The sequence below is a fragment of the Pseudophryne corroboree genome, chromosome 1 (genome assembly GCF_028390025.1).
Source record: "Pseudophryne corroboree isolate aPseCor3 chromosome 1, aPseCor3.hap2, whole genome shotgun sequence".
NCBI lineage: Eukaryota > Metazoa > Chordata > Amphibia > Anura > Myobatrachidae > Pseudophryne > Pseudophryne corroboree.
In genome coordinates, this window is record NC_086444.1 from 148,641,517 (window position 1) to 148,668,283 (window position 26,767).

General features: G+C 42.9%; 1 protein-coding gene across 5 annotated transcripts in view; it reads left to right on the forward strand.

Moving 5' to 3' along the window:
- Positions 1–26,767, forward strand: part of HOMER1 (homer scaffold protein 1) — a 185,140-nt gene that overhangs the window by 30,218 nt on the left and 128,155 nt on the right. For 3 of the 5 annotated variants that reach the window (XM_063963511.1, XM_063963524.1, XM_063963528.1), the window contains exons 1-4: positions 12,349–12,411; positions 12,516–12,672; positions 18,227–18,358; positions 23,763–23,855. In XM_063963511.1, the coding sequence (XP_063819581.1) occupies positions 12,404–12,411; positions 12,516–12,672; positions 18,227–18,358; positions 23,763–23,855 (390 nt within the window). In that variant the 5' untranslated portion in view covers positions 12,349–12,403. Of the gene's footprint in view, positions 1–12,348; positions 12,412–12,515; positions 12,673–18,226; positions 18,359–23,762; positions 23,856–26,767 lie in introns of those variants that run through there. The other 2 variants (XM_063963521.1, XM_063963516.1) reach the window with 1 other exon arrangement.

Genomic DNA, 26,767 nt, shown 5'->3' on the forward strand with positions numbered 1-26,767 from the left:
CCATGGGCCATGGCAGCAGCACCCTCCCCCGAAAACTTTCCAGATAGCGGGCATGTCCAGCATCAAGGGGGAAATTAAAAAGAAATAAAATTAAATATTATGAGCACATTATATGATACACCTTCAGATTTAGGAAACTATATCATTCTTTAGAAAGATATTTTCTTGCTTATTACACCAACCGTATCCCAATCACTATTCACTCAATCTTATATGTCAGCCAAGCAGGCAGACAGAGCATACACTAGATCATCTGCAATCACAGGCTAAGTGGCAAAGTCATTTTTATATATGCTAATTATTTAGCATCTTATTCATTTAGTCTATAAAAAGGACCACATGTCCTCAAACAAAACAGGCCCCACGGGTGCGTCGGCCCACTGGGAATCTTCCCTGTGAACCCTATGGCCAATCCGCCTCTGCCCATGGGTAGTTTAGTTGGCATGAAAGTAGGTGTGCAACTTGGAATGTGTCTCCTGGACAAATATAAGCACTTGCATAAAATTAATACTTTTGTAATGTGTGGTTCCATTCCCCAAGTTGTCCATGCTGGTGTTCCTCTTCACTGCAGCTTCTTTTTCTTTAGTTGACTGTCCAGACCAATTTGTTCCTTAGGTCTCTCCTTCCTTATGCCTATCCCAAGCACATTTTAAATTGTTCTACTGTCTTGGTCTCTCCAACCTCTGACTGGAGGCTATTCCACTCATCCACTACCCTTTCTATGACGTAATTTTTTCCTCAAATTTCCTCTGAATCTCCAGTCTCAGTGCATGTCCTCGTGTTCTAATACTTCTCTTCATTTGAAGACTGTTTCCCTCCTGTAACTTGTTAAAACCCTTGATGTATTTGAAAGTTTCTATAATCCCCCCCCAACACTTCCCTTCTCTGCTCCAAACTAGACATAAGAAAATATTTTAGTCTTTCTGTGTAAGTTTTGTGCTGCAGGCCATGCACCATTTTGTACAATCTCTAATGTTAATGTATTTATATCCTTCTGGAGATTTGGCCCACAGAACTGAACACAGTATTCTAGGTGAGACTGTACCAATAACCCATACAGTTGCATTACAGGTTGAGTATCCCATATCCAAATATTCCGAAATACGGACTTTTTTGAGTGAGACTGAGATAGTGAAACCTTTGTTTTTTGATGGCTCAATGTACACAAACTTTGTTTAATACACAAAGTTATTAAAAATATTGTATTAAATGACCTTTAGGATGTGTGTATAAGGTGTATATGAAACATAAATGAATTGTGTGAATGTAGACACACTTTGTTTAATGCACAAAGTTATAAAAAATATTGTCTAAAATTACCTTCAGGCTGTGTGTATAAGGTGTATATGAAACATAAATGCATTCTGTGCTTATATTTAGGTCCCATCACCATGATATCTCATTATGGTATGCAATTATTCCAAAATACGGATAAATCCGATATCCAAAATACCTCTGGTCTCAAGCATTTTGGATAAGGGATACTCAACTTGTATTACTACTTTCTGCTGCTGATTCCTCTCCCTATGCAACCAAGCATCTGACTTGCCCTTTTCATTGCTTTTGTTACATTGTTTACCTTCCTTAAAGATTCTATATTCAGCCTTTGGGTTTTTGAGACCCAAGTGCATGATTTAGCATTTTTTTTTATTGTTTACATTAAACTGTAGTTGCCACATTCTTTCCTATTCCTCTAGTCTTCCTAGATCTTCAATCATTTGTTACATTCCTCCTAGTGTTCCTACCCTGTTGCATACTTTGTTTCATCTGTAAAAGGCATACTTTCCCTTCAATACCATTTGCAATTTCACTAACAAAGATATTAAAAAGCAGTGGCCCAAGTACAGATCCCTGGGGTAGTCCACTGGTAACATTTCCCTCCTGCGAATGCACTCCATTTACTACAACTCTCTGTTTTCTATCTTGCAGACAAGATATTATCCATTCTACCTCCATAGAATCTAATCCCAAGCATTCCAGTTTATTTAGCAGTCTGTGATGCGGGACTCTGTCAAGAAGCCTTACTAAAGTCTAGATAAACTATATCTACGGCCCCACCTTGATCTATTACTTTAGTCGCCCAGTCAAAAAACTGTAATATCTGTTTGGCATGATCTCCCTCCAGTAAATCCATGCTGTCTGGGATCCTGTACATTTCTGGATTGAGTTATTACACAACTTTCTTTTAATAGTGTTACCAATAGTGTCATGTGCAGTTGAGAGTCCCATAAATGAAGTCACCATTGATGAAGAGATAAAGCTTTAAAGGTAACCTACTATGGCATAGTTTTAGCTTATAATGCATCCTTGAGTAAACCAACAAACTGGATGCATTCGGCATCCCGGCGGTCGGGATGCCCCGCAGTCATGTGACCGACGTAGGAATCCTGACACCACTCTGGATAACGGTGCCGGAACACAGACAGCTGACATCCTAAATGTATCAGGGTACGGTTTAGGGCCTGGAGGGAGAGGGTTAGGGTTAGGCACTTGGTCTGGGTTAGCCGTAGCCGCCACTGCCGGGGGTTTGCCATAGCTGCCATCCCCGGAGGTATAGGCTTAAGTTAGGGCAGAGTTAAAATACTTATACCGTCCGGTATCGGGATGCTGCTGTCGGTCATGTGACTGCCGGCATTGCATACTGAACACAAATAAACAGGTAAACCAAAAGCAACAATAAGAACAGTAAATTATGAAAATATCATATTGTATATTCTGAATCTGAGAGAAACGATTGACATCACAGACCAGCAAAATTATTCTTCTGTAATATGACTGAAACAAACAGAGTTTACATTACACTTGTTTGTTGACATTACTCGAAAACCAAAAAGGAAAAAAAAGGTAAAATACCTAAGGCGTCTATTGATTTATTGTGATTAACCGTTGCATAACCATTAAGCTAGCTTATTTCTACAAGAAAGACACAGACAAAAATAAGACACGGACAACAACTGCGTAAGTTTAAAAGGACATTAGGTATTTATTAAGTGGAATGACCCTTCTAGTAAGGGATGGCAAGGAAAACGGTTGATGACCAGCTTTAGCCAATTGATGTTATAACAATAATGGCGGCGACTTAAACGCCCCCACTTCTATAATATGAGATGACTTAAACGCCTCATCCGGCCAAAGGCATAACCTGCATTGAGACGGCAACACCACCCCTTACTATGGCATAGCGTGACCATTTCCTATAGAAAATGCCCATCGTCCCCCCGTACGGGCAGAACTCATTAGCTGTTCTTGAAAAGGGTAGGTGCCCCTCAAAGACCACTTATGCCCCATGTGGCCGCTGGTCAAAAGCGCCTTCCCACCTGAAGTAGAATTGAAATTGAAGCCAAATCAGAGAGCCGCAAAATAACAAAAGGGGAGGGTGGGCGGGCTTTCCATTCACTCAAAAGGAAGTGCTGCTGATTGATTGATTATTTATATATAGATAGATAGAGAGAGATCATACTTGCCTACCCTCCCGGAATGGCCGGGAGGCTCCCGAAAATCGGGTGACCCTCCCGGCCCCCCGGAAAGGTGGGCAAGCCTCCCGCTTTCCCTCTCGGCCGCCCGCAGCAGTGAACAAGTAGGCAGGCCGAGGGGGTCCGATGACGCGATTCGCGCTGAATCGCGTCATCGTAGCTCCGCCCCCCGCTATGCAGAGCCTTGTTTCTCGGCACAGCGGGGGGTGGAGTTACGATGACGCGACCCGTATGCAACGCCCCCGGACAGCCCATCCTGCTGCCGGCCACGCCCCCGAACCGCCCGTCCTGCTGCCGGCCACGCCCCCATTCACCTACAACGCTGCCTCCTCCCGGAGGAGGAGGCAGGAAAGTAGGTAAGTATGAGATAGATATCTATCTATCTCCCTCCCTTAATTACCCTGATAGGCTAAACCAAAACACCACTAGCAAACTGTTCTCTTCATTAACCCATCACAAACCAAAGACTCCTTATATAATTTTGTGCCTATACAGCTCTCATTTACTCTTCCTGTTACTGGTTTCTTTGCACACATCTCTGTTCTGTGATTGCCAATTTATTGTAGTATCTATCTACAAGACATTTCTATTGTAGATGCTTATTTTTTGGATTTAATAGAGTTGCTTAAATATTTTTTTGCCCTTCAGACATCATACAGCTGCATTACAAAAATATAACTTTTCCTGCAATGTAATGATTGCATAAGGAACTAAAAATATAGTAAGCAAAAGTTTCTATTAAATATTAAAATTAAAAACCAGATACTTAATACTGTAATAGGATGGTAGAAGACAGGATAAACCTAATCTTGGAGACAGGATAAACCAAATCTTTAATGCTCTAGCTCCAGTGCAATATTTTCTATTGGGGCCCTTCATATTGTGGAGGAGATGAATCAAAACTTGGTGAGAGATAAAGTAGAAACCAATCAGCTCCTAGCTGTCCTTTTTCAAACACCGCCTGTAACATGGCCGGTATAAATTGATTAGTTGGTTCTTTAGCTTTCTACTTTATTTCTCTTCAATGCTGGATACATCTCCCCCTGTATGTAATCACAGAGCAGTAATGACAGACATTATTATGTATCAATAGGCCCCTTTCTCCAGCCATGCAAAGGCATTGGCAAGCTGTCCCTGGCAAGGAGCTACCTTTTACTGTATATTGGTACAAAAAAATACAATTTTGGCAATAAGAAAATTGTAATAAATTCCAAAGTGTATTTTAATATTTAAAATACCATACATTTACAGTGCATAGAGCATCACAGGAAAGCCTTTTGTGTCATTGGGGGGGCGCGGGGAGGGGGGGGGGGGGGAGGGGTTTTGGTATCTAAGCAATAGTCGATGGCCGCGGGTAATTTTATCTATCCTATTAGCCCTGATGTGGTAGGCTCCTCCTCCACTGAGTGATTAGACCAAGGAGAGCACATAGTCGGCTATATCCATAATCCATAGTCTGCTATATCCATAATCCGAGACAGATTTACTGCACTGTTTTTACTGTACAAGAAGAGTGCACCGAGAAGTGTGTGTCTTTTATACAGGTAAATATTTTATTTAGTTTAGTACCTCGTTTATATATTGGCTGCTGAGTTGCTAGAGTGGACAAAACGGACAATTTCCAAAGTTACATAATTGAAAAAAGAGAGAGTTGCACAGAACCAAATAATACAAAATACATGTATCCGCGAGTTCCATTCTGCCATTAAGTTCTATGCAAAACTTGGCTGTTTTCTTGGCTAATCAGTGCTACATACGTGTCAAGGGAAACTAATGGTCCTTGTAATTAATAGAATTGGATGATGTCCCATTGCTATTCAGAACCTCAAAAGTGCTAATCAAGTTACTGATGCAGAGCTGGGAGTAAATCGGGTGTACTTTGCTCCAAAGATACGTGGAACATAACAGTGCCCTGGTTTATTTTCTGAACCATAGTAGTGCCATAGATAATGTTATGCTCCATAGTAGTTCCCTAGTTTACTTTATGAAACATTCTAGTGCCCTAGTTCATGTTATGTCACATAGTAGGGCTGCCAATACACATACAACACAGTCCCCCCCCCCCCCCCATGCCCCTCTTCCAATTCACATTTGGCATTACAGTACCCCCAGTTCATATTATGCAACGGCAGCTGCAGCACCGACCATATAGTGCAGGGGACCACTGCTTAGCATTTATAAAAATGCATGTTCTGATGTATCGAATATAGTGTATGTGCTGTCTCGTTCCAACGGGTATTGTCAGCATACCTCCCAACTTTTACCCTACCTGAAGAGGGACACAAAGGGGCGTGGTCTATTGAAAAGGGGCGTGGATTCACTACGGGGCGATCACGAGCCACGCCCCCGTTTTCATCACTGAGGGGGCATGCCCAGCGCTCTGTGAGCCGCTGGCATGCCTCCTCTCCCTCTGTCTGCACTGAATAGACGCTGTGCGCATGCGCACAGCGTCTATTCACCGCTGCTCTGCTAAGCAGGGCAGCGAGAGATGGAGCCTCCCAACTGCCTTCCCCCCCCCCCCCACCGCGGGACACTGCGGCCCGCGGGTGGGACAGCGGGACAGTCCCCAAAATCGGGACAGTTGGGAGGTATGCGTCAGTGCTGTGTGTGTGTGTGTGTGTGTGTGTGTGTGTGTGTGTGTGTGTATATAAGGCGCAATGCAGGACCCGGGGCTCTGCATAATGCATTACATTTCTTCTAAGCCTGCCCACAGACTCCTGGGAAACTTACCAATGGGATTACGGGGGAGGTCTTAGAAGGAGATGCCTTATGCTGAGTCCTGGGTGCTGCGTGATGCCTTATACACAGAGCGCTGCCAATCCCCAGGGGAACTAGCCAGCATATATATTAAATGCGCTGGCCTGGGTTGGAGTAAAGACTATTTTTGTAATCCTAAAAATGAGAACTGTAATATATCTAGAACAGTAGAACAGTCTTTTGCTCCCTGTCCCTATTTCCATATCTTTCCAGTGAAGTTGTGCAGTGAGATTAGCCCTAGGGGACAATGGTGGCAGGTCAGGTGCAGCAGCAGGGAATGTCTGGCAGAAGACAGGAGAAATGTTATCGGCTTCAGTGGCAGATGGGGGTCACTGACCATGAGCACCAGTGTGCCAGCAGCAAATAAGAGTATGGCACATGGGGGAGACTGGAAGCAGGAGAAGTGTTGCAGCTGGGTATCTGGCAGTGATGAGAGATAGTGGGGTATCTGGCAGCAACTAGGGGTAACTATGGCAGGGGGGTATCCAAGCAATGAGGGACATTGTGGCAGATGGGTGTCTGGAAACAGGGAAAGGAACACACCAGACCATGCAGTAGGGTTTATTTAGAGATGGATGCCGTAACGGCCGCGTCTGTTGCTGGTCACCTGTCTGCGACTTTATGCAAATGCCGCTACAGAGTTCTTCCTTTGTGTACATCCGTACCTCCGAATGTGCAAGGACTGAGGAGTCTATTCATAAAGAAAACAAAAAATGAGTTGTTACTTATTATACGTCGTATCAGTTTGATGCGATGTATAGCTTTGATAAGTAGCAATTCATGTATACTCCCCTCTTCGGCGATGCAGTGTGGTATCCAGGGTTCCATCGGTGGGGTCTTCAGCTGCGGTCCCCTCTGCCTGTGTTGGGAGTCAGCCAACAGGTCACTTCTGCACATGCGCCGCTGGCTGACCTCCTGGGAGGCTACAGTGGCTGATGAGAGGTCAGGGGGCAGAGCCAGTGCCGGGTCCCGGACAGAGAGCATGGAAGCATTGAACTTCCCTGCGGTTACTGCACCAGAGTTCAGATTACCATGCTGAGATGGCGAATCTGAACTCCATAGAGAAGGGGAAAGCTGAGCTTTCCACTCCTTCGTGAGCCGCTTTCACATACTAAAGTATGGTGATGTGATTATGCCGCTGGAGAAGTCAAAAACTTCTGCACGGTAACCCACTCTGTGACTAGCGGAAAGCAGAGAAAAGACCTGTTTTCTGCAAAACAGGGTTTTTCTCTGCTACAGGAACAGACCCCTGAGTTACTCACAATAAGTGACTGTACATGCATTAATACCCACGTTTAGGTGCATCATCCAGGTGCAGTTTCTCCATCCGAGTATGGCCTCCTGTGTGATCAGCTGAGCGTATGTGCATGCTACCACTTTCACCGCCACTCCCATAACACGCCCATAAGATGGGCCATCCCTATTATTGCGCCAAGCCACCACCCAGGACCGCCCATCACTTTTCCAAGACATTTCTGTATCAATCATTTCAGAGCGATAAAGTGGAGATGATTCCCATAGACTTCAGTCTGCTTCTAACTGACATTTTATAGACTGTGCTAGAAAAAATGATAGTTAGAAGCTTATACCCCTTTCACACCGCACAAATAACCCGGTATCGACCAGGCATATTGCCGGGTTGGCGTGTGGTGTGAAAGGGGCATTGCCTAAATCGCGGGTCGGCTGACCCGGCAATCCAACCCGGGAATAAAGCAGTGTTATACCCGGGTTGAATACCGGGTCAGTGGCTGCGTAAACGGGCCCCCCGGTCGATGCGTCCCGGGACCCGTTTAGTAGATGGGGAGAGGCGGCGCGGAGATGAGCTCATCTCCCAGCGCCGCCTCCACCTCTGCCCCTGCCACCGGCTCCGCCCCAGTTGCTATGGCAACCTGCCCAGCATATTGCCGGGTCGGGAAAGCCTACAGCAGCTGCCAATGCCGGATCCCCTCCGGCATTGGCAGTGTGAAAAGGGTATTATTGGTTGATATGGGGAACGTCTCTGCTCTATCTGTCTTGGAGGTTTGACACCTCTCCCCACTGTCTGCTTCCTGGAAGTGATGCAGAGAGGAAATCTCCTGGGGAACATCAGTAACCAGCCACAGCAGCAGTGCCTGGGCCATGTTTTAGCTTTGTCCCCACTCCCCACCAGAAGAAGAGGAGAGCCTTTTTTTTTTTTTTTTTTTTTTTTTTTTTTTAGGCCTGCCAAGGTAGTCCATTATAAAACCAGTCTGGTAAGGCATATGCCACCGTGGCCCAGGGCACCCCTGATGCTTGATCTTAACTCCACCTCCTAGGAAAAAAGGCGGGCCATCATGCAGGGGGACCACCCTGTCTGTACTGTGGTTTATTAGTAAGAAGCACTTTCCTCTGTCTTGTAACATATTATTACGCCTTTCACATTGCATTGCCGAGTCGCACTTGGTATTTTGTACACGGGTTATCCCAGGTGCGACCCGGCTGAGACCCTTTCCAGACTGGCGGCCCGACCCAGTTCATTGCCGGGTTGGTGAAGTCACTGCCAACGCATCCTGAGCCGGCGCTCGGAGATAAGATCATCTCCAACCGCTGGCTCTTCCTATGGTGTGAATGGGTCCTGGATACCCGTTCACACTGCACTGTGAGCCGGGTTGAACCTGTGTTCAACCCTGCGAGTTACCAGGGTTGAAATGCCGGGTTGCTCGACCTGGGTAATTTCAACAGAGTGCTTTCATACTGCACAATATCCCGGGTTGTTGCGCATTCAGGTGCAATAACCCAAAATATTTATGGAAGTGCGAAAGGGGTATTAGTTGAGCTGCAGAATACTGACAATATGCGTTTCTGTTCTACCGCCTGCTGCTTTGTAGAGAGGTTTATGATTTACTACTAGAATATGAAAACGTCTGTTTTGGAGCAAAGGTAGACAAGATCAGAACATCCAGAAATGCAAGAGAAAGTAATATGGCAATATATAAAATTTAGGGTTGTGTGCTTGTGACCAAATATATAAAGTGCTAGCCAGTTCTGTTGTTTTTACTAAATAATCTAACAATTTGTAGCAGCTCCACATATGGGTGAATATCTGCATTATTACCCATGCGAGCAACGCAGCTGTAATTACTGCCATCTTGAATTGGCTCCAATGCTGTGGTATTACTGCATAGATACAAATCTACTTTGTGGATTCACAGAATGTGACCTTTCATTACATAAAATAATCCCACACATTTCTTGGGACAATATTCTCTTTATGGTGCAGACGTAGTAAGCCTTGTGTAGTGATAAAGTGGAGAGACGTAAAGTACCCAGCAGTTCAATCCCAGCCAAATCGTTCCTCATTCAGATCGTTTGTAAGAAGAAAAAAAAAAGTGTACTCCATATTGTTTGTCAGGGACTTGAGGAAAATCGCTTATCTTCCAAATTGCTCATCTTTCACATTTCTCAAGTCTAAAGGCCCATACACACCAGGCGATTTTGAGCTGAAAACAGGTCACTTTTGGTGTGTTGAGCTGCTTTCAGCTCATAGCCGCCCAGTGTGTATGCCCAAACGATGAGCGGTGAGCTTCATCGCTGGCAGCCGCCGTTCATCTACTGGTATTACCAGTAGATGAACGCACTGAGCGCTTTTCAGCCCAGCGATGTCAGCAATCATCGCTGTGCATACACGCTTGGCAAAAACGCCCTTGTGTATGGACCTTTTTATGGGTATATGACTTTGAGTAAATAAATATATTAGTTTGAGAGTGCCAAAACAAGGAATACTTTGCTCTTCTTCAGTTGTCTCTACATGTAAAACTGTATTCCATGAGCACCTCCCGAATTGACTGTGACTTAATGAGATACAAATGGGAAAGAACTAATATATAAATTTGGTAATAAATGCATAAATGATCATTGCTTGTCTGTGTGACCCCTCCTTTTTTGTCCTATTAACATCTCTCAAGTCTTCTAGTGTGTACCGGCCATAAGTTGCTTTTTTTATTTTTTGCTTAGTTTTAGTCAAGATTTAGTCAGTGGATCTCTGTTTTTCATATTAGTCCAATTTAGGGGTATATGCAATTGCGGTCGAATTGCCGCAAATGTCGAAAACGGGGCATTTTCGACAAAAAAAACCTGTCGAATTGGATTCGACAATGCAATACAGTACTTTTCGACAAAAAACCTGCCATTTCAGATTCGACTTTTTGCAATTCGACATTTCTCAAATTCGACATGTCTGCAATGGTAAAAATGCGGCTTTTCGACAAAAGTATATTCAATTGAAGAATGTCGATTCGACAACAGTGCTTTTCAACAGTCATTTCGTCAATTTCATTCCGCCTCATTTTGCTGTCGTGATCTAATAAAAATTTTTGAAAGCATGTTTTTTTTTTTGTGTGTTTTTTTTTTTTTGATTGCTAATAGCATATCTATTTATATTAGAAGGGATTATCTACTTGGTTTGTCCATTTAGGAGCCACAAGTATTATTTAATATATTTTTTAAAAGAATATATATTTTTTTAATGACTAAAATAATATGGAGAGATCAGTGCATGTTTTTCAGTGGGAATGGGTTAAAATTCCTGAAAATAATTGCGTGGGGTCCCCCCTCCTAAGCATAACCAGCCTCGGGCTCTTTGAGCCAGTCCTGGTTGTAAAAATACGGGGGGGGAAATGACAGGGGATCCCCCGTATTTTAACAACCAGCACCGGGCTCTGCGTCCGGTCCTGGTGCCAAAAATACGGGGGACAAAACACGTAGGGGTCCACCGTATTTTTAACACCAGCACCGGGCTCCACTAGCTGGAGAGATAATGCCACAGCCGGGGGACACTTTCATACCGGTCCCTGCGGCCGTGGCATTAAATCCCCAACTAGTCACCCCTGGCCGGGGTACCCTGGAGGAGTAGGGACCCCTTAAATCAAGGGGTCCCCCCTCCAGCCACCCAAGGGCCAGGGGTGAAGCCCGAGGCTGCCCCCCCCCCCCCCCCCATCCAAGGGCGGCGGATGGGAGGCTGATAGGCAAGTGTAAAAAAAAAAAAAAGAATATCGTTTTTTGTAGCAGAACTACAAGTCCCAGCAAGCCTCCCCCGCAAGCTGGTACTTGGAGAACCACAAGTACCAGCATGCGGGGGGGAACGGGCCCGCTGGTACCTGTAGTTCTACTACAAAAAAATACCCAAATAAAAACAGTACACACACACCGTGACAGTACAACTTTATTACATACATGCACACCAACATACACACATACTTACCTATGTTGACACAAAGGCTCGGTCCCTTTCTCCACGTAGAATCCACGGGGTACCTGTAAATAAAATTATACTCGCAACAATCCAGTGTAGATCGGTCCTCTTCTTAATGTGTAATCCACGTACTTGGCAAAATAAAAAAATGCAAAACACGATCCACGCACTGAAAGGGGTCCCATATTTATGGGATTCGTAATCGATTGTCGATTGTCGAATTGTGTTGAATCCAATTGCATATACCCCGTAGTCTAATTTTAGTCATGCAATAAACTTTGTCGACTATTACTTTTAGTCAAAAGTTTCATTAACGATGTTAACACTGGCTGCTTCCAATTGGCCTCCTGGCTTACACACCGCTTCTGCTGCCATTTAAAGGTGGCTAAAAAGAAAATGTTGGAAGAAGTCCCCTTTTTTCCTACAGTAGGTCTTAGTGCAGCTTTAAAACTGAAGTAATACACAGGACGTGTGGTACATACATTGACATAACATTGCAGAATGGGTCTGTAGACCATTGGAAATATGTTATTTCAGCATGCAGGTCCCAGATTGACCATAATGATGATTAACAATGTAACACACATTTTTATATTTTGCAGTAAACCGTGCATGTGCTTTTCCGATTTATGGCTTTGAGTAACCACTGTGATTTAATGAACCTGTGCCACATATTGAGGTTTGGAATTGGCACATGCTTGTAAATGCACTTGAACACTTGGCAAAAGTAGGCAGAACCCATTGTTCAGCAGTGCAGAGTATAACTGTCTGTGACAGACCGTGTAGCAGCAAGCAGGTGGCTTGGGGAGCGGAGTGACGGGCCATACAAGTGTCTATATTTAGCTATTTTATAGCTTGTTTCAGTTGGGTGGTGACCCAGCCACTAAGCTTTTTCATAGCAATGCTCTCATTACCAATCTCACTGAATAGCTACAACTAATACTAGAATGGATAATATCTCTACATGCTCATGTAATGATATATGGTAACACCTTACTTGTGCTACGGGTTAGTTACTGTATGAAACTGTTTCAAATGGGTAATTTTGATTTTCTCTTTTTTTCTTTCTCCCTTAGGGAGCAACCCATCTTTAGCACCAAAGCTCATGTCTTCCAGATTGATCCAAACACAAAGAAAAACTGGGTTCCCACCAGCAAACATGCAGTTACTGTGTCCTATTTCTATGATAGCACAAGAAATGTCTACAGGATAATTAGTCTGGATGGGTCGAAGGTAAAGTGACTATTCTCCTTGTTCTTTATTGGTTTTTTTTTTTTTTTAATGATATAAACTGTAATATAACTGCATTTACACGTGTCTTGGTTTTTTAAACATGCATCTGTGACAGTACAGGAACTCTTTACATTGTTGAAGCTACATGCCTATGTAAATGCTTCTTATCCACGTCTGATTGTGTGTGCAGTGTGTCCCTATTGAGATGAATTAAGTTTACTGCTAGTGAGTAACTCAGATACTCGAAGTGCAACAAGAATAATAAAATAACGTCATGAAGGTTAAACGCTCGGTTATTACATTCTCATTCGGTACAGTTATCCTATATATCTGTATCTGTGTACATGCACTCACTTTTGTTATAAATGCATATTGAATACAGAATGTTAATATTAATAGTTGTGGTTATTACAAATGAAGCCAGTATAACTAAACCACTTCCTCTGTATGTCAGTGACAGGTTAACTTATAACTAGTATCATGGACCTGCAATTCGCCGGGTCACTTGCTCCCGTGCCCAGCATTGTAGGTGTTTTTTTTCACCTCCCCTCGCCCCTCCCCCCCCATCTATCTATCTTTCATCTATGAGCCCCCTACTGTCTATCTGTCATATCTTTGTCTCCCCACATCTCTATCCTCTGTCCCCACAGTATCCAGTCAGGATCCCGTAAGTCAAAATACCGACGCCGGTATCCGACACTGCTCGTAATGTCTGCGGCGGTATCCCAACTAGGGACACAATCCCGGCACCAGAATCCCAAGTGTTTGCCGACCCGCCGGGCGGGTAAGCCGTGGTGGTTGTGGTGGGGAGATTTAGGGTTAGGCACGCCCAGGGAGGTTTAGGTTTAGGCTGGGGGAAGGGAGGCTCAGTTTTAGGGGGGGCATTGGGGTAAGATAAGTATACTTACCTTTCCCCTGTCAAGTTGATTCAGTATTCATCAGACTAGAGGTCCATATCATAAGGAAATACCAGTGAGCCTTGATTCTATTGTGAGAAGCCGAGGAGCAGTGGCCAGTGCTGTGTGGGTGTGTCCAGTACCATATGGGTGTGGCCAGTATCCTGTGGGTGTGGCTGGTGCTGTGTGGGCATACACTGTATAGGCCCTAATAAACCTTAAATACATAAAGGTTTGTTACCTCAAACACATAAAGATTGCATTATTTTGTGAGGAAACTAGATATACAATTTTATTGCTTATGATATTGCCAGCTGGGCGACTGTTCATGATCTTGCTGTCATGATGACGGGCTTATTTTTGTGTAGAGGCCTGGGGCTCCATTGTTAATATGGCTCTGGGTATCACTAGCTTACAAATAGTGGTATGACCTAAATGTCTGCCGTCAGTGAGACTGGTGCAGAGCGAAACCCAGATCTATTTGGGGAGCGCAGTTTTCATGTTTTCACTCTGCGCTTGTTCCGTAACCAGTCATCCGCATCTGGGCAATGCAGAGCTATATTCAGACCAAAAGCATCCACTTGCTGCTTAAGGGGCATAACTGATTACAGCTGCATCAGTTCTAATAAGTCTAGTAAGCGGCACATTAAAAGATATTTATTAAATAATATTATATGAAATGTCCAAAGAAAGAAGACTTCTGGGTAGGCGCTGATTCTAATACGCAATCTCTAAAACACACATGATTTAATGTGTTCATCATTTGCTATTTAGCTTGTAGCCTAAAGTAATGCAGCATGCATGTTCTTTCCTTAAGCATGCTATCGCCCTCACATCCAGGGCCACATCTAACTAGATCTAGCCTTAAACCTACATGCTTGAAAAAATTTGCAAAATATTATTTTAAGGCATCATAACATAAAACTATGTTCCAGGAGCCCAAACTTCCATCTTCATCTATGGGTTTAGCAATTCTGAATAATTAGGTGCAGCCTGCAGTACCTTAAGAAACCTCTTTACATATAATCCATCTACTAATCACTCCGGTACTGTAATTCTGTTCTGAACTTTAATTTCTATTCACGCTGTTGACTTAATAGCCCAACCATATCAAAACCTGGCCGCAAAACTAGAACTCCTGACTACACCACATTTATTTTCTATATGAAAAGGGCTATTTTGATGCTGCACATACAGCTGCAGGGCTGACTCATTCATATATGTCATACAATTGAGTCTTTCCGCAACAGCCAGCTATTTTATTATCCACATTGATGGAGAGGTGCATCGTCTAGCAGACACATTTTAAATAAACATTCATTTGGGAATGCAGCAGTTTAATTAATTTTTTTTAGGCTCTAAGCTATATTTGTGGATCTGAGATGTCGTCAGCAAATGCCATTCCCCGCTTTTCCATGACAGATGTTCTCAAAGTTTTTGTGATGATTCTACTTTTCTCTGTGAATGGAATTTACTTGGCGTGTCAGAGAGCTGATTTGTAGGTGAAAGCACTGGCAAGAAGCTCTGTCAACTCTCTCTGCAGTTTAACAACAGGTAAAGACCTTGCCCTCACTTGTGCACCTGTTCTGCCATCTACGTAGACTCTGGAGGATAGCGGCTTAACTCTATCTATCATCGAAAAGCCTAGCTTTCCACTGCTAGGTAATACCATCTTCAGATGGTGTGGCCTATATCTGGTAATGGGGATCTGACCGGATAAATAACTACACGCATGTATAGTATCATATGCCATACATGTTCATTTCCCATTGGCCTTTCCCAGCAGGGTTAGGCTGCTGGCAACCCAGACAGAGACATCACCGGACATGTAAGCATTGATAAATACTGGTGGTACCTCAGCATGATAAATACTGGTGGTACCTACATGCTGAGGTGGTACCTCAGCATGTATCGCTGTGAAAAATAGCTATACAAAACAAGATACCTCCGGTTGCAGTATATGTTAGTAAATAGAGCCCTTGTACTTTGAAAATTACTTCAACTATAGGCTCCATTTAACATCTGCCGTTAGTTTATCTCTGCTTTTCTCTGCGATATGTATCCAGGTACTGCCAGCTCTCTGTCCAGTGATGTGCTGGATGTCCCTCCTCAATGGTTTCCTCTTCTGAATTACCAGTAGCCCAACGCTGTCAGAGAGGGATCACTGTGAATTTTCTGTGCATGTGCATAGTTCGGAGGTTCTCAAACGCGTCCCTCAAGACACCCCAATGGTCCAAGTTTTAAGTTTATCCATGCTTGGCCACAGGTGACTTACTAGGCACCTCGGTCAATTTGATTTAACCATCTGTGCAGAGCCATGGCAATACCTAAAACCTGGACCGTTGAGGTGCCTCGAGGACCGTTTTTGAGAACTTCTGGCATATAGTTGTTTAACCCAGTGGAAACTCAAACCAGCTTTAGTGGGTTCCCTTTGTCGAGTATAGGTAACTACATCTCTAGAAGGTGTAGCCTAAAGGCGGAAAGCTAATAGAGGTTTATTTAAAAAGTCACGGCTTGGGAAAGCCGATACTTCTGATTGTGTTTCTTTAAAAGGGCAATGCTTTTACTTGCCATGTGTTGCTAGTAAAAGCATTTCCCTTTTAAATTTTGGGGGACTAAACACAATCGGAAGCGTGTTGTTCAAGCCACTGCTTCGTAAACGATCCCCATAGAGTTGAATAACCGCACCAATACAGTCTATGGGACAGTTGTAAAGTACTCAAAGTAGGATAAGGTCAGATAAATAATAGATTTTCCTTGCATTGACACATTGTTCATTTGCATCAAAACGGTAATATAGCCTTCTATGGCGTTTACAGTATGCTGGCAAAAATGGCTTTTCATAGCTTGAAAAATATAGTTGTGTGTGTGTGTGTGTGTGTGTAAAAATGGAAAATGCGAATATTGCAGGTTAATCATAAAGCACTACACATTGCACAAGAGAGCAAAGACCAAACTCCTCCCAGCTCATCCGCTGTGGATAAATCACAGACGATGACAGGAGGTGTGCTGTTATCAGGGTGCTGGAGAATATCGGTGAGAAGGGTCTGTCCTGAAACCACCTCCACATGTGTGAATAATAGAACTAAAGACGTACTGCAGTATTGCTGCCATAATAACCATCTTGGCATAGAAGCATTTGTCCCTATCTGGGCTTATTACTATTTATGTATCTGCATATTTGAACGACGGCCTTCAGACATATCGTTCGTACACACTGGCAGACGGACCCGCAATGTTCTATTGAATGGCCGATTATATTGGACAGTGTGTACGCACCATTAGATACAGTAGTTACATATTTGAATTGTTGGATGAAAATATTTCTGTTTGCATGATGTTTATTATTTTTATGATTATGTATTTTCATGTTTTTCTTTAGTATTTATATTAAGGAAAATTGTCGTGCTTTTTTTTGGTATAGTGTCCAAAAGCATCTTGGATCGTTTTCCCAGTTATTTTTTTCATTTGTTTTCTGGATTGATTTGCTACCACACGATTGGCATACATCTAGCCTCAATGCGCTATGTGGCATGAGATGCCTGGCGAGAATGAGCCACGCCTGAAGGATAGCATTTGGATTTGCATCTTGTTCGCACTTTAGATGCAGCAAACACCACTCAATCTGTACCAGAGATACCGGGCTGCGACTTTAACCGCATAGGGATTAGTTTTAAATATGTACAAAGTCGCCAATGAAACGCTGCGGAAGGACTGTTTGGCATGACTGTGGAAAGAGTATACTGTATGTAGACACATCTGTTCCTGTATTTTGCACTCTGGAGCCAACCACAACCAGATTTTAATCAGCGACATCGACGTGCTCTATGCACAACATGGTACATGGGCTGACTTTCATTCAACCGCAAATTAAAATACGGGCAGAAAAGCAATCTCTTACTATACATACGCCACCCCATGCATGTCCACACAGCGCTAGATGGAAAGTGCGAATGGATGGATCCTACCGTTGATGGATCGCTCTTTCTGTGGAATGGCGTTTCTGGGTGGAAACTGGCCCACGGATCTGTTCTGTGGCCACACACAACTGATCATTCCCCTGGGCGTGTTGTGGGGGATGAAATAAGACTTCTGTGCTTGCTCGTAGTGTGGGGACACAGATAGGACGCCTGTTTCTGATGAATCTCTTCCACCATGGGCTGGGTGTAAGTCTCCTTACTCATGATGAACACTGGGGGTAATTCCAAGTTGATCGCAGCAGGAACTTTGTTAGCAGTTGGGCAAAACCATGTGCACTGCAGGGGAGGCAGATATAACATGTGAAGAGAGAGTTAGATTTGGGTGGGTTATTCTGTTTCTGTGCAGGGTAAATACTGGCTGCTTTATTTTTACACTGCAATTTAGATTGCAGATTGAACTCACCACACCCAAATCTATCTCTCTCTCTGCACATGTTATATCTGCCTCCCCTGCAGTGCACATGGTTTTGCCCAACTGCTAACAAAGTTCCTGCTGCGATCAACTTGGAATTACCCCCACTGTGCGTGCTGGCCTTCCGCATGCAGATACACAAATACTCTGCATTAGCTTTCCAGAAGGTGAAAGTGGTGCAGATGGGTCCAACTCAGAGAGTTGTAAGTGATATAATTATCAATTCTTCATTTTACATATGCTAATCTTCTTTTTTGCTTTTACAGGCAATAATCAACAGCACCATCAGCCCCAACATGACTTTCACTAAAACATCCCAGAAGTTTGGCCAGTGGGCAGATAGTAGGGCCAATACAGTGTACGGCCTGGGCTTCTCCTCTGAGCATCATCTTACAAAAGTGAGTGGGCTGTGGGAGAGGATGTTGTGTGATGTGCTGCCTGAAGTGTTTTACTTTGGTGATCCAGTAGCTCAGCCAGTTTTCAGTACTGGGCATGGGATAGACAGAAGAATATCCTTTCAAAGCACTAAGGATCTAAGAGGGTTTGAAGTACAGGTTGAGTATCCCATATCCAAATATTCCGAAATACCGAATATTCCAAAATACGGACTGTTTTGAGTGAGAGTGAGATAGTGAAATCTTTGTTTTTTGATGGCTCAATGTACACAAACTTTGTTTAATACACAGTTATTAAAAATATTGTATTAAATGACATCAGGCTGTGTGCATAAGGTGTATATGAAACATAAATGAATTGTGTGAATGTAGACACACTTTGTTTAATGCACAAAGTTATTAAAAAATATTATATTAAATGACCTTCAGGCTGTGTGTATAAGGTGTATATGAAACATAAATGAATTGTGTGAATGTACACACACTTTGTTTAATGCACAAAGTTATTAAAAATATTGGCTAAACTGACCTTCAGGCTGTGTGTATAAGGTGTATATGTAACATAAATGTATTCTGTGCTTAGACTTAGGTCCCATCGCCATGATATCTCATTATGGTATGCAATTATTCCAAAATACGGAAAAATCCGATATCCAAAATACTTCTGGTCCCAAGCATTTTGGATAAGGGATACTCAACCTGTATCAATAAGGTTAAAAAGGGGGCAGACTAGATGGGCCAAGTGGTTCTTACCTGCCGTCAAATTCTATGTTATATCAAATTCTATTAAGAAAACTATGCAGCTGTAACATACAAAATAATAATAGCATGTATTGGATACCTGAAGAATCTTATTTGCCGTAAGACGTTATGTTAGAAATGCAGACCAATTGCAGTTACTCTTAATAAATAAGCATTCAGTTGTGATGCATTCAGTTGTGTGTGCCAGCTACCGTATGCTGCCTGCAGACATAACTGCACTAGATGATAGGTCCATTTAGAGGCAGGACTATCATCATTGCAGAGGGTACAGCAGCTATTGGCCCCCGCCCCCTTCCATTCAGGTCCCTACAACAGCAGTAGTAGAACCACCACCACTGTGTAAAGGGACTGTTCTATTACTCGAAGTCTGCACCATTTAATCAATTAATAGATGGCCAATAATGTACAGTACCTGGCGTTAAGAGTGGTGCATATTTGTCCATGTTTGCATCATGTTGGGATTGTTTATGGCAACATGAACATACATAAATGAGCATTAACTATAAATGTAAAGTAGATCTGCATTAGAACTTTAACTAAATCATATTGGGCAAATACTTCATTGAAATCTAGAGGTCTATATGAATAAGCGCGTGAATTGTAGTCTTCTCATTCAATACCTGTTAACATCCGACACCATGAGGGTCATTCCGAGTTGTTCGTTCGTTGACTGTTTTCGCTATGCTGCGATTTGTTGCACCCCCCTTCCTCTGTTTGTTTGTCTGTGACCCCTCCCCCTTCCAGCACCTGATATATAATTATCTCCAGGTATGATTGAGCAGCTTCCAAATTGTTTGTCTGCTTGTGTGCATGAGGCATTGAATGGGAGCAGCATTTGGAAGGCATGCTGTTCCTTGTAGTGCCAATAGGAGATCCAGACTGAGAGCTAACTTACCAGGGAGCCACCCCCAGGAACTGTTTTAGTAATGGCCTTTATTATGAGGCGTACTGTGACAAATTACATGGCCCAATGTGGGCACTGCTATTAAGTAGTTAGGACTGCTGTATCAGAGAAGCCGTGAAGTGGCCAGCAGCTAAACATGTGTTTGCAAACATTTGTGACGAATTCTCTGAATTTTATTACCAGATAGATTCAGGGATGGTTACAGGTAATTTTCAGTGTGCGGAAGGGAATTTGGGGGTGGGGATTTGCACCCCCCTTCCTCTTTGTTTGTTTGTTGCTAAATGCGCATGTGCAAGGCACGCAGGGCGCATGCGCTTAGTTATTTAACTAAAAACTTAGCAGTTTTGCTGTAGATCCTGCGGCGCTTTTCAGTCGCTCTGCTGATCGGTGAATGATTGACAGGAAAGGGGCGTTTCTGGGTGGTAACTAAGCGTTTTCCGGGAGTGTGCTAAAAAACGGAGGCGTGTCAGGGAAAAACGCAGGAGTGTCTGGAGAAACGGGGGAGTGGCTGGCCGAACGCAGGGCGTGTTTGTGACGTCAAACCAGGAACTAAGCGGACTGAGCTGATCGCAATCTAGGAGTAGGTCTGGAGCTACTCAGAAACTGCAAAGAATTATTTAGTAGCAGTTCTGCTAATCTTTCTTTCGCTATTCTGCTAAGCTAAGATACACTCCCAGAGGGCGGCGGCCTAGCGTGTGCAATGCTGCTAAAAGCAGCTAGCGAGCGAACAACTCTGAATGAGGGCCTATATTACTTATTTTTATACTTTTTGTGGTTTTATTTCTGATCATACTGTTAAAACCAGGGCTGCGTTGTCTATTCTCAGTGTTTCAAACCGATAACTTATCTTTATATATAGATTCTGTATATGGCTGCTGGGTAAGTGACTAGGTGAGTCTTGCTGCTTTATATCATCTGCTTCTCTTCTATCAAGTTTAATACCTATGGCATAATACATTATGCACCTAATTCAAGGTTGATTGCAAAACAATATTTTCCTCTAATGGGCAAAACCATGTGCACTGTAGGGGGGGGCAGATATAACATGTGCAGAGAGAGTTAGATTTGGGTGGGGTGTGTTCAAACTGAAATCTAAATTGCAGTGTAAAAATAAAGCAGCCAGTATTTACCCTGCACAGAAACGATATAACTAACCCAAATCTAACTCTCTGCATATGTTAAATCTTCCCCACCTGCAGTGCAACATGGTTTTGCCCATTAGAGGAAAATGTTGTTTTGCAATCAACCTTGAATTAGGCCCAATGCTTTTTTTTTTTTTTTGCTTTTTTTTTGGTTTATTGGCATATAACTACAGAATCTAAGGTGATCATTTGCAATACATATATTTTTAGCACAATTTATATAATAAACTTGTTATTTTTTAAGTTCTGTATCTGATCCTTTTGCTTCATACCTGTCCCTGCTTCCTGTAGGCAGTGTGTAGTTATTAAAACGCTTGGTATGTGTTTCCGGACTACTGCTGTGCTAATTAGTAGATGTCAGAGGAGTGAGGGAGTGTATGTAAAGTGGAGTGTGACGCAAGAAAAGGGTGATGGAGGTTGCTCGTCCATTCTGCTAATGAATCATTAGAGCCTGGGCTGCTTGGGTACCAAGAATTCGCATTAGCTGAAGTCATCAGCAAGAAGCAAAAACACTCCAGCGCCAGATATTAGTTTTTTAATAAAACATTTTGGCAGAGTTTCACTTTATATACATATACCTGCTGTGAGTCTCATTTAACATAATGTGACATTATAAACCCTTTAATGGCTGCGGGCTGTCCAGATAAACGTAACCAGTGACACACAAATAAACTTAACATCTAAAATAAAGACTCAGACTTGAATTTGGCAGAAAACTTGACGGCTATTTATTTATAAGTAGCAACCTAATATACTTCAATAAAGTAGAGTAAAGAAATGAAGAATATGTGTTACGTGTGCAGCGGCTGCAAATCTGTCAGTTCTGCTTTTTGCATTGATTAGCACCTGGATTCGGCTGCTCCCTTCTGTTGTTCTCGTTTCCTAGCAACTGATCTGGACCTCATTACCTGCAACTTCAGCCTGACTATCATGTGATTGGTCTGTCTCCCTTTAACTAGGAAGTATCCACATACTACTGTGCCAGTGATAGAGTTCAGTATCAGAGAGTGTTAGGTTCTAGTCTGGACTCCTTAGAGCCTGTTCCTGTGTGCTCAGCACGTGGCCATTGCACGCTGTGCAAGTTCCCAGTCTCCTGTGTCCTGGAAGCTGGTCCCAGTATTCCTGCCAGTCCTGCAACCAGTTCATTTTGGACCTATATCTACTACAATTCTATATACAGTGTGTCCTTCTGCTCTGGAATCCCTGCTTCAAGATATCTGTGCACCATTCCAGCCAGTCCTGCACCTTGTCTCAGTAATCCTGCACCTGTCCAGTTTTGCAAACAGCAGCCTAATCACTCAGACCTTTCTGCATGTTCATCTCCATTCAGTACCTGCAATTCTGTATCCAGACTCCAAACAAACCCCTGTGAATCCTGCCAAATTCCAGCTCTGCTATCCAGAACTTACAGCCTGCAAGTTTAGGTTTCCCTCTGTGTCCCAACACAGCTCTCATCAAACCTCTGCCATTAGTCCTGCTGTATCAGTCACTCTGCAATTAACCCCTGCCTTACCAGCTGCATTTCTCCAGGTAAATTTTCCTGTTTATACCTTGTGGAATCCTGTGCAGATACCAGGTGACCCAGGCAGAGGGCCGCGACCTGCACATCAGGGGCAGCGAAGCCCAAATCCCCTTGCAGGGTTTCCTGGTGAACACCCCCCGGTGTGTTAGACTCCGCGCCTCTGCTCTGGGTCGCGCCAATAACCTGGTATCTGCTTCCAGAATAAAGGTGCTTCCTAACAATATAACAGTATGGCGGCAAGAAAGAACGGCAGTAACATTCTTACCCAGGCCACACCAATGCTCTGTACAAACTCTGCAAACAACATTAAAACAGCAAGCAAAAGTATCCACTCAACCTTCACTTGACTACCCAGTACCCACCCGTCTGGGTGGAGATGTTGGCCCCGATAGGGTGATCCAGCAGATGTTATAACAGTCATCGAAGGTGAGCGCACCCAAACCAATTAGCAAACTCAACTAAAATCAGGTAATAATCCGTTCATTACCACCGACCACCTCAAAACAAATAAACCAATATCGGAGAAAACAAAAAAGGGAAGGAAAAGCTTCTAGAAAAGAGGCTGACCTAGACTACCAGCTCCCTGATACAAACCAGGTCTGCCCCCAGCCTGAGGGGTGTAACCCGCTCCAGTCCCGTTCTGTCCTTTTGCTCCACTTGTAAGCTGTGACTTGTGCATTTTGATTGCCTTGGTGACATCACAATAAACATCTTTATCTGCGCATAAATATCCAGTTTTGTGGACGGATCTATTACTGACTAAAGCATGAACTATTGTGCTGCGGCTGCAGTAGTACAGCCAGAAACACACACTGTATGTAGGCAAATAGTGTGGTGTAGAATGAAGAAAAGTTTGTGTAAGATCAGGAATGGCCACAGCGAAACGCGTTAGAGGGGAGGGTTACAGTGTTCAATTTGGGATTTTAAATAAAGGTGTTTGGTACCTACTTTGTTGTACCAATATTAATAAATATACATTTATTATGGGATTTTAGCGCATCATGTTGAATCTTTAACAATAGGATCACTGATTTAATTATTTGTCTTATTTAAATAATTGTATCTTTCTCTACTCAGTTTGCAGAAAAATTTCAGGAATTTAAAGAAGCTGCTCGATTAGCAAAGGAGAAATCACAAGAAAAAATGGAATTGACCAGTACACCGTCACAGGTAATGTCTCCTGTATCTGACTTCTCATCTAGAGACTCTTCTGCATATATATGGGCAACCTCTTTAATACATGACTTTAATCTATACATTTTCAATTAGAATATCATTTAGAATTAATTTAAGTGAAATCAGCAAATTGGTGTACGTGTATGTTCCATTGCATCCATTTTGTGGAATCCATGGAACATATGTAATATGAGCGGTGCTGGCAGCCCAGGAACATTCCTTTTGATATTATTAATAATCTAGTATGGCTCTAGGTTCAGATGTCCGCCTAATCAAGTACTGTATATGTAGGACGTACATTAAAGCTATTTTGCAGGTGACTGAATAGAATGTGTTACTGCCACCAATAAGAAGCTTGATCTACTTTAATAAACTCTATTAAGAAAACGACAAATTGAAAATCAGATTGAGAAGTAACCAGTCCATTGTGACATATAACTATACTAGCTGAATACCCGTGCTTCGCTATGGGATGAGTATAGTAAATCAGAATTATAGTTCGTTAATTTACGTTGGTTGGAGATCTAGTATATAGCCATATCTTGCTTCCCTGACCCACTTTGTGTAGTGGCCAGACCCCTTTTTAGTCCCCCAAGGGACCCTGCTTTTCCAACTATACAACTCTCAGTCTGTGGCTTCTTGCTGCCTTCATTCCCCTCCTGACATCATGTCACTGCCCCTGTCACATGCAGCCCTGTCCTGCCTGACATATCATGCATCTCCTAATATACTCTGTGCTGCTGGGGACCCTGCTCCTCCTACTATATAACTCTCAGCATGTGGTTTCCTGCTACCTCCATTCCTCTCCTCACATCATGTCACTGCCACTGTCACATGAAGCCCTGTCGCTACTGACATATCATGCATGTCCTTATATAGTCTGTGCTGCTGGCCCACCCCTAGGGGTGCTAGGGGTGCGTCCCCCCCCCCCCCCCCCCACAGTGTTTGTGCCTAGATTGTAAGTCATATGTGTGCCAAGTTTGGTGTAAGTTACACCAGGCATTCCAGAGTTATGCTGTCTGCTGAAATACTCTGTGTTGTTGCCTCACCCCTACAGGTGCTAGGGGTGTCTTACCCGCACAGTGTTTGTTCTCCGATTGTAAGTCATATGTGTAGCAAGTATGGTGTAAATTGATCCAGGCATTCCGGAGGTATGCTGTCTCCTGAAATACTTTGTGCTACTGTCCAACCCCCTAGGAGTGTCTAACCCCCACAGTGTTTGTTCCCAGATTGTAAGTCATATATGTACCAAGTTTGGTCTAAATTTCTGCAGGCATTCTGGAGTTATGCTGGAACATACATATACACATACACACACATCCACATCTTTGGCGATTTCCATGGATGGGCAGTGACATTTGTAAAACCGGTTCTTAGCAAGCACCCTGGGACCTAAGGAGAAGCTACCTGCCAAGTTTCTAGATTGTAGGCCTTGTGGTTTGAGATTTCGTGATTCAATCTCCTTTTTATAGATAGATAGATAGATATTTTATATGGTTGCCAACTTCTTAGCTCCTTGTATTGGCCTAATTTATTTCAAGTTTCAGAAACATTAGACAAGCAATATATAGAAGAAAATAGAGCAGAAAATAGGGCTGTGGAAATGTTAGGATAGTGCACGGATGACCCCTTGCAGTGGGGATAGAGAAACAATGAGTATGGCTAGCAACAGAATGCAGTTATGAATGCTGAGGACTCTTACAACTTACACAAGGTTCCAGAATGTGAAAGACATTGGCAGTAGTGATGTGATACAATAATGGTCTTTGTGTGGGTTCAGAAGAGGTGTGGTGTTTTTTTTTTGTTTTTTTTTTTGTTTTCTGTTTTTTCCTGTTTTCTGTCATTTTCTATTCCCAGGGATAACTGGGTAGATTGGAAAAGGGAGCATATACCATTATATATTTGTACCCCGATTCTAGGATCTATGGATAACGAAATGTGGAATATATATTCTGTTATCCGGAGAGAAAAGTTGGAGATTTATTTCAAGCAGGTCAGCTCTATGTACAGCAGTGAATGAGGTCCGCACTGTTACAGGCTAAATGTATATAAAATAGACCAGAAACCAGCGCTATAACTATAAATGCAACAGAGAGAATCCCACGTAGTCCAAAAACTTTCTACTTACCTGAAGCCAAAATGGGAGTAGAGAAAAGATACCTTTTACAGGAATGCGTGGTAGAATACTAATGTAAGTGTCCTAATAGAAGGTTATGAAGGAAGAAATGCCCTGTGCACCAAAAATCACTTGGAATTAATTAATTGATTAATTAAGTGCAGTCTAGCAAGGAGAATGATTGACTCAATGAAGCTTGACCTTTTTTATAAAGAAAAATATTTTATAAAACAGTTAATGACACAGAACAAAGTATATGAGACAAACCGTACATATATATATATATATATATATATATAGCAGTATAAAAACCGGAGGTTTTCACCTCTTGCAAGTGTAAACAGAAACACTGTATCTAACTTTTATGAACATGCTGTTTAAACAGCATACAATGTATCTAAAATGCAGATCAGATATCTTAAGTGAAAGAGGCTCTTTACAGAGAGCAACAATTGATTCTGACACTGGCGTCCCAGTGTGGAATCATATAAAATGTCCACAGATGGCTCCACAATATGAAATTATTAGAAGCAAAACAAACGGTAATATTTACCCCCGTGCTGATTCCTGAGATGTAATGCAGAGTCCTGTATGCATTTGCACGAGGAGAATGTAAAAATTTGTAATTGCTGCCACAATGGTAATTAGAGGACAGACTTGCTGGAATACTTATTCTCCGTTGTAATAGCCGTCAGTTGACCATCAGATGATGACATATAGGGAGTTTCCCAGCAAGGGACGTGATCCGTATGGCTATCGGTAACGGCATGAAACGGCAAAGCCGCTGATG